A 12,920-nucleotide genomic window follows, 5' to 3' on the forward strand; every position below is an offset into this window, starting at 1 on the left:
AGGGAGGGCAGGGGCCACTGAAGCAGAGCTCTGCAGCCACCAACACACAGGGACAGTGACTCAGAGTGCTGGAAGCAGAGCCAGGTGAGACACCAGAGAACTGAGACTGCACACACACAGGCTTGTCACATCCTCGAAACAACTCTTACAAGAGGCCATACAATACCCAGGGCACCTTACCAGCATCATCCAAGACCCCAGCACAGAGCAATTATGTGAAAAGAGGCTTAGATGAAGGTATGAGAATGAAACAAAGGCACTTGTGCTCAGTCATAAACAGCAGGTAGATCTCTATCATGGAAGCAGTGATGCAAGCCACTGTTTAGGAAGCCTGGCTGCCCCTTGTGACATAACATCTGATTTACCACTCCACATGCTCTCCTTGGGCCTCAGCTGCACCACAGGAGTATAAAGATAGCCCTAAGTAGGTTTTAAAAATGTCAGGAGGAAAGGACAGCAGAAGCATCTGTTAAATCCTTTTATTTAACAATATCCTGAAATTGCAAATTATTTGGCAGAACAAAATAAATTGATACAAATTTCTTCATCTTATCATTTGCAATACAGCAATTGGACACTCTCATAAAACCACAAACAGAAAGTCACATAGACATAAACATATTATTTACTCTCATGATTGCTTTGTAGCACAAAACTGTACTAAGCTCTTGTGTTTGCACCTCACAGTGAATTTATACCTATGGTTTGTCCAGTGTAGTTTTGAGATCAGTCTTGTTTTTAGTTAAAGTTCTGCTGTGAGAAAGAGCAGAAAATGCATGATAAAATTCTGGGATTTTTACCACATGTACAGAATAGGCTTTTTTAAAATGCAAAGTATACTACATATTTCAAACTGTATCAAGCAAAACAACAGCAGACAAAAGAACCATGTTGGGTTGTGGCAGGAAACCACAACAACCAAGTTTCTTGCTACAACAGATCAATAGCACAGTAGCCCCACATTTACTTGGCCACCACCTATTATCATCATAATTTCAGCCACATGCTTTTCAGGAACCCACAAAAGTAACAGCATTAACCTATTAAAGCAAACACAATGATTGTTTTTCCATGCCTAATAAAACTATTCTTTATTTAAAGAATGCAAATAGAGGACTGTTAATCCCTTATCACTAAGTAGTTTACTGATAAAAGTGCAGCTTTAAAAAAGCATTTTATTAAGAACAAATTTTATTAATAACAAGTACTTAAATACAGCATCCAAAACCATTCAAAAATTCAGCTATTTGTATAAGCCTTAAAACCATAGAGTAGCATAAAAAGAAGAGCAGATAAATATGATCTGCTCTGAAAATAAGCTACTCCAACATTCAGCAATTGATTTCTGCATGGTTTTAGCACCATTTTCATATCAAAATTAGACAGTTAATCAATATTGAGGTGTTTAAATATGTCCTGAACCTACAAACCTTTATATAATTCAGTGACTTTGAATACAGGCGTTGTCCCATTGGGATAGCAAGGATGATTCATAAAGCTCATGTTGTTTCCTTGCAAAAAATGCACTAAAACTCCACAACACCAACAAAAACAAACAAGCAAAACCCCACTCCAAAACAAACAAAAAAACCCTAGTTTATTAATTTGGATGTCTAAAATTATTTAGATTTTAGGTCCCTATCTAATTTCTCTGTTAATAGCTGTTTAGAGAACTACAATACAATAACCACTTGGAATACCAAACACAGCAGAGATTCTCTTGACAAAATTTCTTAAGGAAATCAAATGGAGAGATGAAGACATCTCGCCTCAAATGACCTCAACCATCTACACCTAGACTTCATTTTCCACAAATCCTACCATGTTGGTAATTTCATGTATTTCCAGCCTTTTGTTATGTTGCCCAGTTGATGAGAACTCTTCAGAATATTCAGTACAGAGAAGGAAAATCCAAATGCAAATGTACCTGTCTAAGAAATGTTCTGGTTTAACAGAATGGTTTAACAAAACCATCACTTACATACGTGGTAAAGCAGATTAGGAAAGCAAGGAGATGGTTTCTGCCTCTGCAGCTCTCACCCAGGCCAGTAGCTGAGACCTCTGATCCCTTATTTCAGAGGTTACCAGTCCAAGTTCTGGCATTTCATCCCAAAACACCCTTTTTTTTTAAGCTGTGTCACAACCCACCCTTTTCCATGTTAGTCTCGGCTCTCACAAGTCTTTGGCCGCAAATTATATAAGTATGTGCCTCTAGTGACCCACACAGTAAGAAGGGCTATACTTTAAAACATTGAACACAAAACATTGAATTGATAAACATTTCTCCCATGAAATACCAAGGTCAGGCCTGAGCTAATGCACACGTAAGGGAAAGATGCCCACACTGAAGGGGTCTTCTATGGTTGTAAAAACCACCTTGATACAAGGGACACCTTCAGCTTGGAGCTTTTCAGAATGGATTGCTTTTGTTTTCCCTCTTGATATGGAGCTTTTCCACCAAATGTGGCTGCTGGGCAAACTGGTCGTGCAGGAATAAACAGCAAACACTGATGCCAAGAGATGGAACATGAAGTATACAAACAAACTGAAAACTGGATGAACTGTTTGATTAAAACAGTTTTGATTCTCAGTTATAAACTAAAATTGTCTAGTTTCAGCAGCACACCTTTTCCAAAACAATTGAGTCTGCAGCACTTGTCAATCATACTTCCAGCACTCTGCTTGTAAGACTCATTTTTAATGTGATGAAAATACTATTTTCAGCAAATCTGCCCATGACCATGAAGTGAATGAAGAAGTTCATGAAAGCATCTGCTTGGATCTTCAAGGTACCCATGGCAGAAGCAGCTGTGTAATGACAGTCTCCCCTTTTGGTTTTGGTGTTTCAGCTGCCTTGCAATGCCTGTGATTTTCAACACATTGTTTCAGGTACAACAGAGAGAATACATTCAAAACAGGATTTGGACTGTTTTGACACATGCTAACATGCAGTGGGAAAGACGTGAAATAGAAATCTTGTTACAAAAATAAATAATGAATAACGTGGCAGCAAGCATGATCTCATCTAAGCCTTCATCTGAACAGAGCACAGAGGCAAAGACCAGAAGGCTCTTGTGTGACATTGTTATCTAAAGTCCTGATTAGATTTTCACCTCAGAGTTCTCAATTTTGGTAGCAATCATCGCAAAGATACTATGGTGACTGGCACTCTATAAATACATCACACAGACAGGTAACAGTACAGAACACAGCTATCAGATAAGAGTGTGAAGCATCTGAAAATTCAACCCTGCCATTAGGTCTGTATAACAGTGCTCAATTTTACGGCAGTAGAAATGTGATTACAGATAAAAAGGTAGGATTAGTGCTGTACAAATTCTTCGCCTCTTAAATTTGATCATCATCATTCAATAGCATTACTTAGGTTTTTAAGGAGTATCAGAATTCAACAAATATACAGGCATGTATTAACTGCAAATTTAATAAAAGCTGCAGCACAAACCACAGGTCACAGTTTGACTGGCCTCACTTTGTCAGACACTGCACAAAACTGCAACAAATGAATCACACAGCTGAGCCTCCTCTCGAGTCTGCCGAAGAACAGAGGTTGTTATTTCCTGTGCTTCTGCTTTACATTTTATTATAAATTTGTGATAATTCATTATAAGGTTAGGCTGGACTGTGAAGGATGTTCTATGGGTGGGACCATGGGAATGAGGTTCTTGTCATCCCAGTGGATTTGGTCAGTGTTTCCTCCCTACAGAGCCAGAGGTGTAAAGTGGGTCTCCATGTCCATGGCAAACACGCCCCAGAGTTGTGACTGCCACAAAATATCACTGTTTTAAAAACTCCACCCACTAGTGATTTCCAGGTACCTTAAGTACTCTAAATAACTCCTAAGCATTAAATTCAAACTCTTCAGGTATTATTGTACATTATCGCAAGCATCTTACTAATATTGTTGTAACCACTGTAATGAAAACATCTAAAAAATATTCTACAAAATGTATTTTGTATACAATAAACTCTCAACCAACAAATGGCACATTCAGTACAGGAGCTGCATTATCTGAGCCACAGAAAAACTGTACACTGCACAGTCCAATCAGTATCCCCATTCCAGGTGTCCATCCTGAGCACCACAGGCTCTTGCACAGTTGTGGCATGCAGGGTTTTCCTGTTTCACAGCCAGCTCTTCAGCTGTGTCAGAAAACCTCAGGGATGACTGTGCCTACACAACAGCATAATGCAAGGTGGGGTGATGATACAGATTATAATTATCATTCTGTACGTACTCATATGACCATTTCACTTCCTCTTCCTGGGACTAGGAATTATATATCCAACTATTTTAGTGCTGGACTGGACAGACAAGCTTTTTGGGAAATTTTTACTCCCTAGCAGTAGCGTCCAACATAGTCCTGAGGTTTTGAGATATCCAAGGCAGGGACTGGCTGTTCTGGGAAAGAAGCAGTTCAGCACATTTGCCACATGTGCCAGAAGATCAGTGGAAAATACTGGTGATAAAATGTCATTTACTGAGTTGGTACTGCAACAGAAAGTTTCCAATCCCCTGCCTCAGTTGTCTCCAACAAGACTTGTATTTATGTCTCTGCTACACATCTCTGTTTCTCAGGAGCTCCCTGGTGCTTTGTGGCCCCCTCCTCTCCCATGAGCTGTGGCCACCTCTGCCATGGCCAGGCTGGAGATGCACACAGGAGCAGAGCACAGAGCAGCTGAGACTGCCCCGTCTGCACCACAGCTCAGCCCAGATGTAAACGAGCACATTTGCAGGGCAGCTGAGGAGTGAGCATGGAGCTTTCTGTCTTAGCACCATACATGCACCCATTGTCTCTCACCATCTGCTGCAGGAGAGGAAAACCTTTGCATATAGAGCCACACTAAATCTGCAAGAAGAGTAGTTTTAAATTATTTGCATAACTGTAATCCACTTCTTCCTAACAAAACACACACTAATAGGAATGACTTAGAGCCCCAGTTTAGCTGCTACTAAACTACTGCTGTCTCTGCTTTACCTCTGGAAGAACAAGATAAACTTCCTTAGCTTCCTTTGTAAAACGAAAAAAATATTTCAGCCAAAAACATCAAGCTCTGACAATCTCACATGTATGGTAGTGCCTAAATTAAGGTATGTATGTTTGAAATTTGTATCCTTCAAGGACAATCTGTGTAGTAGAGATAAACATTATAAAATGCAGGCAGTTAAATAATGAAGTAAGGATTCTGGAATTTAATATGGTAACTCAAGCACTGAGCTGTATGTATTTAGGTTTAGGAGTTTTCACTTTTTCCAAATGGCATTACAAGAATCACAGTTCCTTTAAAAAAAAAAAAAAAAGTATATGCCAGGATGAATACCAGTTTCCTAAATATTTTTAGTACAAGACATATAATTTACTCAATAAGTGAAAAAGTTTGTTTAGAAAAAGCTACTCAACTGTACTGAATGTCCAAAATCATTCTCCATCTGCAGAACCATAAAAGGGCTCAAAACAGAAGCAGAATGTTTTACAACAGCTGGTCTCTTTCAACTTTCTGTAATTTTTATAGCTCCTTTTTGGTGAATTTTTTTTTTAGTATACTGCAGCAGGATTCTTCTAGAAGCAGGCAAACCATTATTTCACTTGTGCAATTCCATGAAGCAGAAGTGGATCACTGTTATCCTGAACCACCACCAGCCAGACACATGCAGGGTCAAGTTATGCACTCTCACATCAGGACTGAAAACTTATCAAATATGGCCCTGATCCAGCAAAGCACTTAAGCACATGCTTTACTTTAAACATGTAAGTAATCCTATTAGAGTAAATGAGATTCAGCATAAACCACTGGACTGAATCTCAGAATACCTTGGTTGTGGCCCTGATTATGTCAGTGACCGACTGTGTAACCTTGGACAAACCACTGCACTCCTGTGTCCGCGTTTCCCCTCCTGCCCTCGACATGTGCGTGCCATGTTGTGCCACCTCACCTAAAGCTACCCCAGTGGACCTTCTAGAAACTGCTGTACTAACAGTGATGGCAGGGATGCACAGCAGTCAGTTTTCAGACACCTGTCATGTATTCAACACTAACTGTCCTCCAAAAAACCCAAAATGACATTTCTTACCCTTAAGTACCAGTATTGAGCACCAATTCCAAAAGCATGACATTGCTCTTAGAGAGCAGCTGGGATGGAACCCAACCAAAGGTTACCTGCAGGTCAGGGCCAGGACAGCTCCTTAGCATGCCTGGTTCCAAACCCAGCACTCAGGATGCAGTTCCACTCCCACCTCTGGCCCTGCCTCACAGAGAACCCTGAGATCCCAAGTCCTGCCTGGGTGTTCATGGGTCAGTCTGCCACATTCCTGCCAGGGTTGTACCCACTGAAGGAAAAAAAACCCTGCAGTCCTGGGAAATTCTGTTTAAAGCACGCAGGTGGAAGGCAGCATTGTCTCACTGGGTGCAATGTATTTGCACTAAAAGGTTTTGTATTTTATATTTTTAGATGCTATGATGGAAGATACAATTTTCCACAGGTGGGCCATATGCCATCAACTCTATGACGTAATGATCTTGAGAATATTTTCACATAAATAATTCTGCTTTTGCACACAGATACAACCAAGCAGTCTGTTTACTCTTGCCAGCACGCTGCTTCCCGGCAGTTGTCACAGGCAATGTCACTGTCACAAGGAGAATATGGATTCAGCTCCTAACAATGAAGCAGGCATGGATGAGTGGGCAGGATACTCAAATGAGTTTCAGAAGGACTTGAGGTGAAATACTGTCCCTAGTGAAATCAATAACAATTCTCCCATTTACTTCAGCAGAGTAAATATTTCAGCCCTTTTTTTTGGTGCCTTCTGGTCATCTCAGTACCTAACGGAACAATCATTTATTTTCCTTAAAAACACAGAGAAAACGATACAAGACAAGGAAAGCAAGGCAGGGAGGCAAGATACCAAAACAAATGTACTATTTTTATCCAAATAATTTAAAAAAAAAAAAACATTTTTTCAATGACTCCTATAACTACAGATTATAAACAATGCAGAAAATGAGATTAGATTAACACAGTAAGGACTATCCTTTCTAGGAACTCATTCACAAATTCTTCTTCTGTCCTTGAAACACCTGTACACCACGTTGCTGTTTTCCCAGCTGAGCCAATGAAGAGCTCACAACAACAGCAACACAATTCTGCGTGTGTCAGCCTGCTCCAGATCAGGCCTTCTGCATACAAAGATATCTATTATAAAACACAAGCATCATGAGCTGTACTCTGTTAATTAAAATATTTTCTGTAACAGACTGGAAGCCTGGCCTACGAGGTACTTGCCAAAATTATGCTCAGGAGTACAGCAAATGAAATGTGCTTCTGAATAGGCCAAAAGTTAGTTGCTTTTGACTTCTTCTGAATGCACGCTCTGTTCTCATTGTGCAAAATTGGGAAATACAGTTAAAAGGTTATATATAACTGTGCACTAGCAGCAAGTTAATGGACACAAGAAACTATCAGTATTCAGAAGATATTAAAAATTTTGGATGTAAAAAAAAAAAAATTAGAAAGAGCCTATAGAGTAACCTGTACTTGAGCCCGAGTTAAATGCACGCCCCGCACAACACAGGAAAGTCCCGGAACAAGTGGAATTTACAGTAAACATGGGGGCTGCCCGTAAGCGCTGCGAGTTTCCAAAATTAGCCGGTTTATCAGCCAACAGCGGGCATTTACCGCGCATTTTAGAGCTCCCGGGGTCCTTAGCAGCACCCGAAGTTGGGGCTGACATTCCATCCCCAATTCCCATTCCCAATTCCCATCCCTAATTCCCATCCCTGCGCGCTCCTCCGCGCGCGAACAAAGCCGCGCGCCCCGCGCGGGCGCATGCGCGGCCCGGCCGCGCGCCACCGGCACCGGCACTGCGCGGGCACAGACACGGGCATGGGCACGGACACGGACACGGACACGGACACGGACACCGAGCGAGCACCGGACACGGGCACGGACATGGGCATGGGCACGGGCACGGACACGGACATGGGATGGCCACCGGACACGGGGTGACCACTGGACATGGGGCGGCCACCGCGGCCACGGACACGGGGCGAGCACGGAGACGGGGCGGCCACTGGACACGAGGCGGCTACCACGGCCACTGGACACGGACACGGGGAGGTCACCGGACACGGGGCGGTCACCGCGCCCCGCCTGCCAAACTTCAGCAGCAGCGGCGGCTCGGATGGACATCAGCCCGCAGAGCGACACAAGAGTCCACCCACAACATCTAGGCAGACGCGATTTCTCTAGGAAAAAGTTTTCTCCAGCTGCTGAATCTATTTCAACCCACGTTACTTCTCTCTCTGAAATTGAGCTTTGCATTTCAGCAAAGTTTATCTCTTAATTTGGAAAGGATTTTTGGAAAAAAACACAAGGTTTAACGTAAGTTCAGGCTTCATGCAGCACCCTTCTTTTCCCCAGCATCTCATACAGTGCCTCACAAAAGGCCCCAGAGGTTGGACAAACATAGCACCAGGAAAAACACAGTGTGAAAGGGATCTTTATGTGCATGTGTGAGGGCCCAGTGCTAATAGCTCAATGTGCTATTGACACATCACAGTGCAAACAGCTAAGTCTTTTTCAAAATAGCGTGAGTCAGAGTGTCATTCTCAACTTAGCCTTTCCGAGATTTGGGTAATTTGTGAAACAAATCATCCCCGTATTATTAAAACATATTTCTGTAAACGAAGGTAAGACACTGGGAAATGACTATTGCTTCTGACTAAGGTTTACTCCAAACACTGCACATGCCGCAGAGGTGTGAATAGACAGAAGTGGTACTGCAACTTCTCTGACAGCGCTCGCCAAAGCGGAGCGTTAGTTACCCTCCTGTACCAGCAGCTGATGCACTTTTAGATAATCCTCCCGTTTGGATAATCCTCTAGTTAGGAACTGGCCATAACAGAGCCTGACTGAGCCAAGAGAACAGATCAGAGGGAGGCTCCATCCTCTCCTCGCGGGGCCGTCCGAGCCCACCGGGCTCTGTCCGACTCGCCGGGAGCCGCCGCGGCTCCGGCCCGGGGAAAGTTCGGCAAGTCCCGACCCCACCGCGAACGCTGCGCGCTCGGGACGCGCCTTTGTTCGCCGGCCGTGGGGAGCAGGATCGGCTCCCCGAGCTCCTGCCGGCTGTCTGCTGCTCGCACCCCTCCGAACCGCCCGGACACCGGCCCGAGGGCAGGTTCCCCGGGGCGAGCCCCGCGGTGGCGGCAGGAGGAGCCGCCCGGCCCCGCCGACCGCAACTTTCCGGGGCCGAGCATCCCCCGGCCCCGCGGAGCGCGGAGTGCGCACCCGCCCCGGCTCCGGCATCCCCAGCCCCGAGCCTCCCCGCCCCGACAGAGCCCCAGCTCCGGTCCGCGGGCAGCCGGCCCGGCAGCAGCACGAGGAATGGACACCCGCGGAATAATCACCTTGTTGTAGTTGTAGTAACCCAAACACTGGGCAAAGTCCAGGTTGGAGGGGTCTCCGGGGAGCGCGCTGCCCGCCGCAGCCGGGTAAAATCTTACATCCATGCTGGAGATTTGGTCCACTTGGAGAGACCGCCGGGAGGTTTAATAGATCCACCTTCAAGTGCCTTCCCCGGGGTAGGGCCACGGGCAAAGCGCCGGGGGAGCGGAGCTGCGGGGCGCCGAGCCTGCCCGAGAGCGGGGACGAGCGAGGGCCGGGGGGCGGCGGGGACAGCGGGGGAAGAGGTGGCGGAAAAGTGCAGGTAAACAAGGAGGAGAAGAGAGGAGGATGAGAGGAGAGGTGGGCAGCGGACCCCAGGTGGGTGCCCGTCCACCTCGGCGGGAGGAGGGGAGGGGAGGGAAGGAGGGAGGGCAGGGGAGAGGGAAGGAGGGAGGGAAAGAGGGAGGGCTGTTGTTTTTTAAAAGCTCAGTGCCAAGCCACAGGCTTTGCCTCCGCATTCAGGAGCAGCTGCTGTACACAAAGGAGCCACGCGCCCGGCGCGGACGGACTGACGGACGGACGGACGGACCGGCCACCGCCGCTGCTGCCCGCCCGACAAAGGCGGCGGGGCCGGGGGAGCGGGGCACGGCGGGGCCGCGGCCGCCCCGCGCTGCCGGGGAGGAGGGGGCGGCTACCCCGGGCTCGGTGCAACAGGGCTGCGCTGGCCGGGCGCGCTGCGGGGCCAAGTGCGGAGCGGCGGCGGCGCTGGCAGCGCTCCCGGGCGGAGCGGCCGGGCCCGCGCCCCTCCCCGCCCCTCCCGCCGCCCGCAGCCCCCCCCGCCCGCTGCGCGCCCGCGCCGCCGCTCGCCCGCCCGGGGCCGGCAGCGCTCTGCCCATGGCTCTCCTCGCTCCCGGAACGTTCCAGGTGAGTAACTTTCACCGCTTCCACCAGTTTTCCGCCTTTTTTTTTCTTTTTTTTTTTTTTTTTTTTTTTTTTTTTTGGATAATGCACTTTATCGATTCACACCGCTGCCTTGCTGCGTCAGGTCAGTAGCAGAAGAAACGAGATTTTTCTAACGTGCTGTCAACAGCAAGACTTTAAACCACAGCAGTCCACCTCGCTCGCCTCGCTTACAAAAACGTCCTCACACTCTCAAAGTGTCCGGGTGATGAGTCAAAGTAACCCGCTAATAACCCAAATTTGTTTTGTCAGTCGTAGGCACAGCCCAGCCGTATCTGCTCCCTTGCACAGAGCTTTGCTGACCCGAAAATCTGCTCCAGAACTTTTGGGGAAAACACTAAAGCAGCACAAGGCCATTTAACCTCACAACTTGAGCCCTGCAGACAAGGTGCAAGGAAGAAGAATGGAAACACGCCCTGGACTCAAGGTTCCGTGACAGGGAGAGGATTGCCTTTAGAACTGGGCAGTTCTCATGCAGCTGAAGGAATGCCCCAGATGGAGTTTACTCCATTCAGCTACAAAATAGCAATGGTAACATAAGCATACACGGCTTAACTGTACAACAGCAGCAGGACCTTCTCTGAAGGACAGACATCCTGGGCCCATGCTCAGCCCCACTTCTGAGGCTTGCCTTAGGAGCTTAGTGCCCCATACTGCATCTCCAGGCATGATTCTTCACTGTCTGAAAACACAGGGATGCAACTGTAAAACAGTCAATAGCTACATCATGTAGAAAGGAATATCTTCCCAACTCCATTCCTAGAAATCTTACGTTCAATATTTCTGGTGGCACAAGTAGCTCCTGGTTGCATAGGACATGCCAGATCACCCTTATTCAGGATATTGATTCTGAAGTATCACACTTTGAAGCAAAGGTCTCTAGCATGGTGTGTTGCACTAAGAGCAGAATTAAACATAGCACAGATACATACATATTTGTAGTTCCATAGAGTATTCAAAATACAACTTTCTAGAAAACTGAGTATGAATGAGTAAATGCCTCGATAGCAAAGATAACAGGCATACACTGTCAAATACCTAATCTAATTTCATATTCATTGTTTTTAACCAAAGGGAAAAGACCAAAATGTACTCTGATGCTAGAAAAGAAATGGTTAAGGCACATACAGCACAGAGTATTCACACAGGCACACCCCATATCTTTGGCAAAAAATTACTTAGGCTCCTGAGAGAAACAAATTGTTCAGAAAAAGACAACGAAGCTGTTTCAGAATGCAACATCACATTAGAGCATTTTTCCAACACAGTGGTGGAAAAGTGATTGTGTACAGGCACAGCAAACACCCTTTAACTGAGGCTGGAAGTGAAAGTAGAATTTTACCCAAGTGCACATGTTGGATTAAGCAGATTCTCAGGTGTAGGAACAGGTCGTTGCCCTCAAGTTCTGGACTGCTCTGCTGTAGAGCACAGCTATTTCCCACTGCCTAGTTCTAGGTCTCTACACTTTTAATGAAATCTGAAAACATATTTCCACTGAATTCAGAGGAAGACTGCACGAGTGAGGAATGGACAGCAAATGATTCCAAGTGTGGCTTTGGTGCTGTTGTCACACTGCAAGCAGGCCCTGCAGGGCTGCAGACCTGTGTGATCCATGGGCAGTGCATGGCTGCCCTGGCTGGGCACAGCTCCTGCCTGCCAGCCCAGCCCAGCCCAGCCCAGCCCAGCCCAGCCCAGCCCAGCCCAGCCCAGCCCAGCCCAGCTCACCTGTCCTGTCCCCCTGCCGTGGGGCCAGGCACAGAGGCTGCAGGGGGAGGCACAGCAGGTGCTCCAGGGGACCTGCAGCTACTGCCCCTGGGTCAGGAGACTTGGCATAAGGAGATGAGCTAATAATGGTGATGTAAATACTGATCATTTTAAGTATTTTGCTGTTTCCAGCACAGTTCCTTCTGAGAGTAAGAGAACATGCACAACAGTAATACCTGAAAATACTCTGTTTTGACATCACTGGCTCAGAAACAACGTAAAATCAAAACAGACTCAGCATTAGCTGAAAAAAAAAAAAAGAAGTCATTATATTCAAGCTAGGCAAAACACTCCCAAAGTATTATTTGGTGAAAAATTTTGAAATACTGTCTGTTTATACTAAACTAAAACAACACTTCAATATTTTCAACAAAAGAAAAAAAATTCCAATTCCTGACTGTAATCTCCCTTTGTCACCTCTACCTAGGGCCCAAAGTAAGTCTTCTGCAGAACTAGCACGACTGCAGTGAAATGAATAGGTGATCTTAAATGATCTAAAGAAAAACAGAAGAGAAACTGAGATATATATGCTAATTTAATTTTCTTTTTAAATAAAATATTATGGTTTATGTGATACTGTACCAGAGAGAATTGTACAAACTAAAGAATTAGGCAAGTGTGTGTTTTTCTTTCTCAACACTTCTTCAGTGTAGTTTATTAAATAAGTAAACTTGAGTAATCTCTGCTATACTTTTAATTCATATACATGACATCATTATGTGTTTTTTATTACAATGCATTTATCTCAGGAGTACCTTAAAGATGGAAAATGAGCCAAAGTATTTATAACCTT

General features: G+C 45.6%; 1 protein-coding gene across 7 annotated transcripts in view; it reads right to left on the minus strand.

Moving 5' to 3' along the window:
* The window catches only part of TOX3 (TOX high mobility group box family member 3), a 102,274-nt gene that overhangs the window by 64,573 nt on the left and 24,781 nt on the right, over nucleotides 1-12,920 (minus strand). For 3 of the 7 annotated variants that reach the window (XM_033069747.2, XM_033069745.2, XM_033069744.2), the window contains exon 1: nucleotides 9,427-10,028. The exons of the other annotated variants lie outside the window; for them this stretch is intronic. In XM_033069747.2, coding sequence (XP_032925638.1) covers nucleotides 9,427-9,528 — 102 coding nt within the window. In that variant the 5' untranslated portion in view covers nucleotides 9,529-10,028. Of the gene's footprint in view, nucleotides 1-9,426; nucleotides 10,029-12,920 lie in introns of those variants that run through there. 7 annotated transcript variants of the gene reach the window in all.

The sequence above is a fragment of the Catharus ustulatus genome, chromosome 11 (genome assembly GCF_009819885.2).
Source record: "Catharus ustulatus isolate bCatUst1 chromosome 11, bCatUst1.pri.v2, whole genome shotgun sequence".
NCBI classification, from domain to species: Eukaryota; Metazoa; Chordata; class Aves; order Passeriformes; family Turdidae; genus Catharus; species Catharus ustulatus.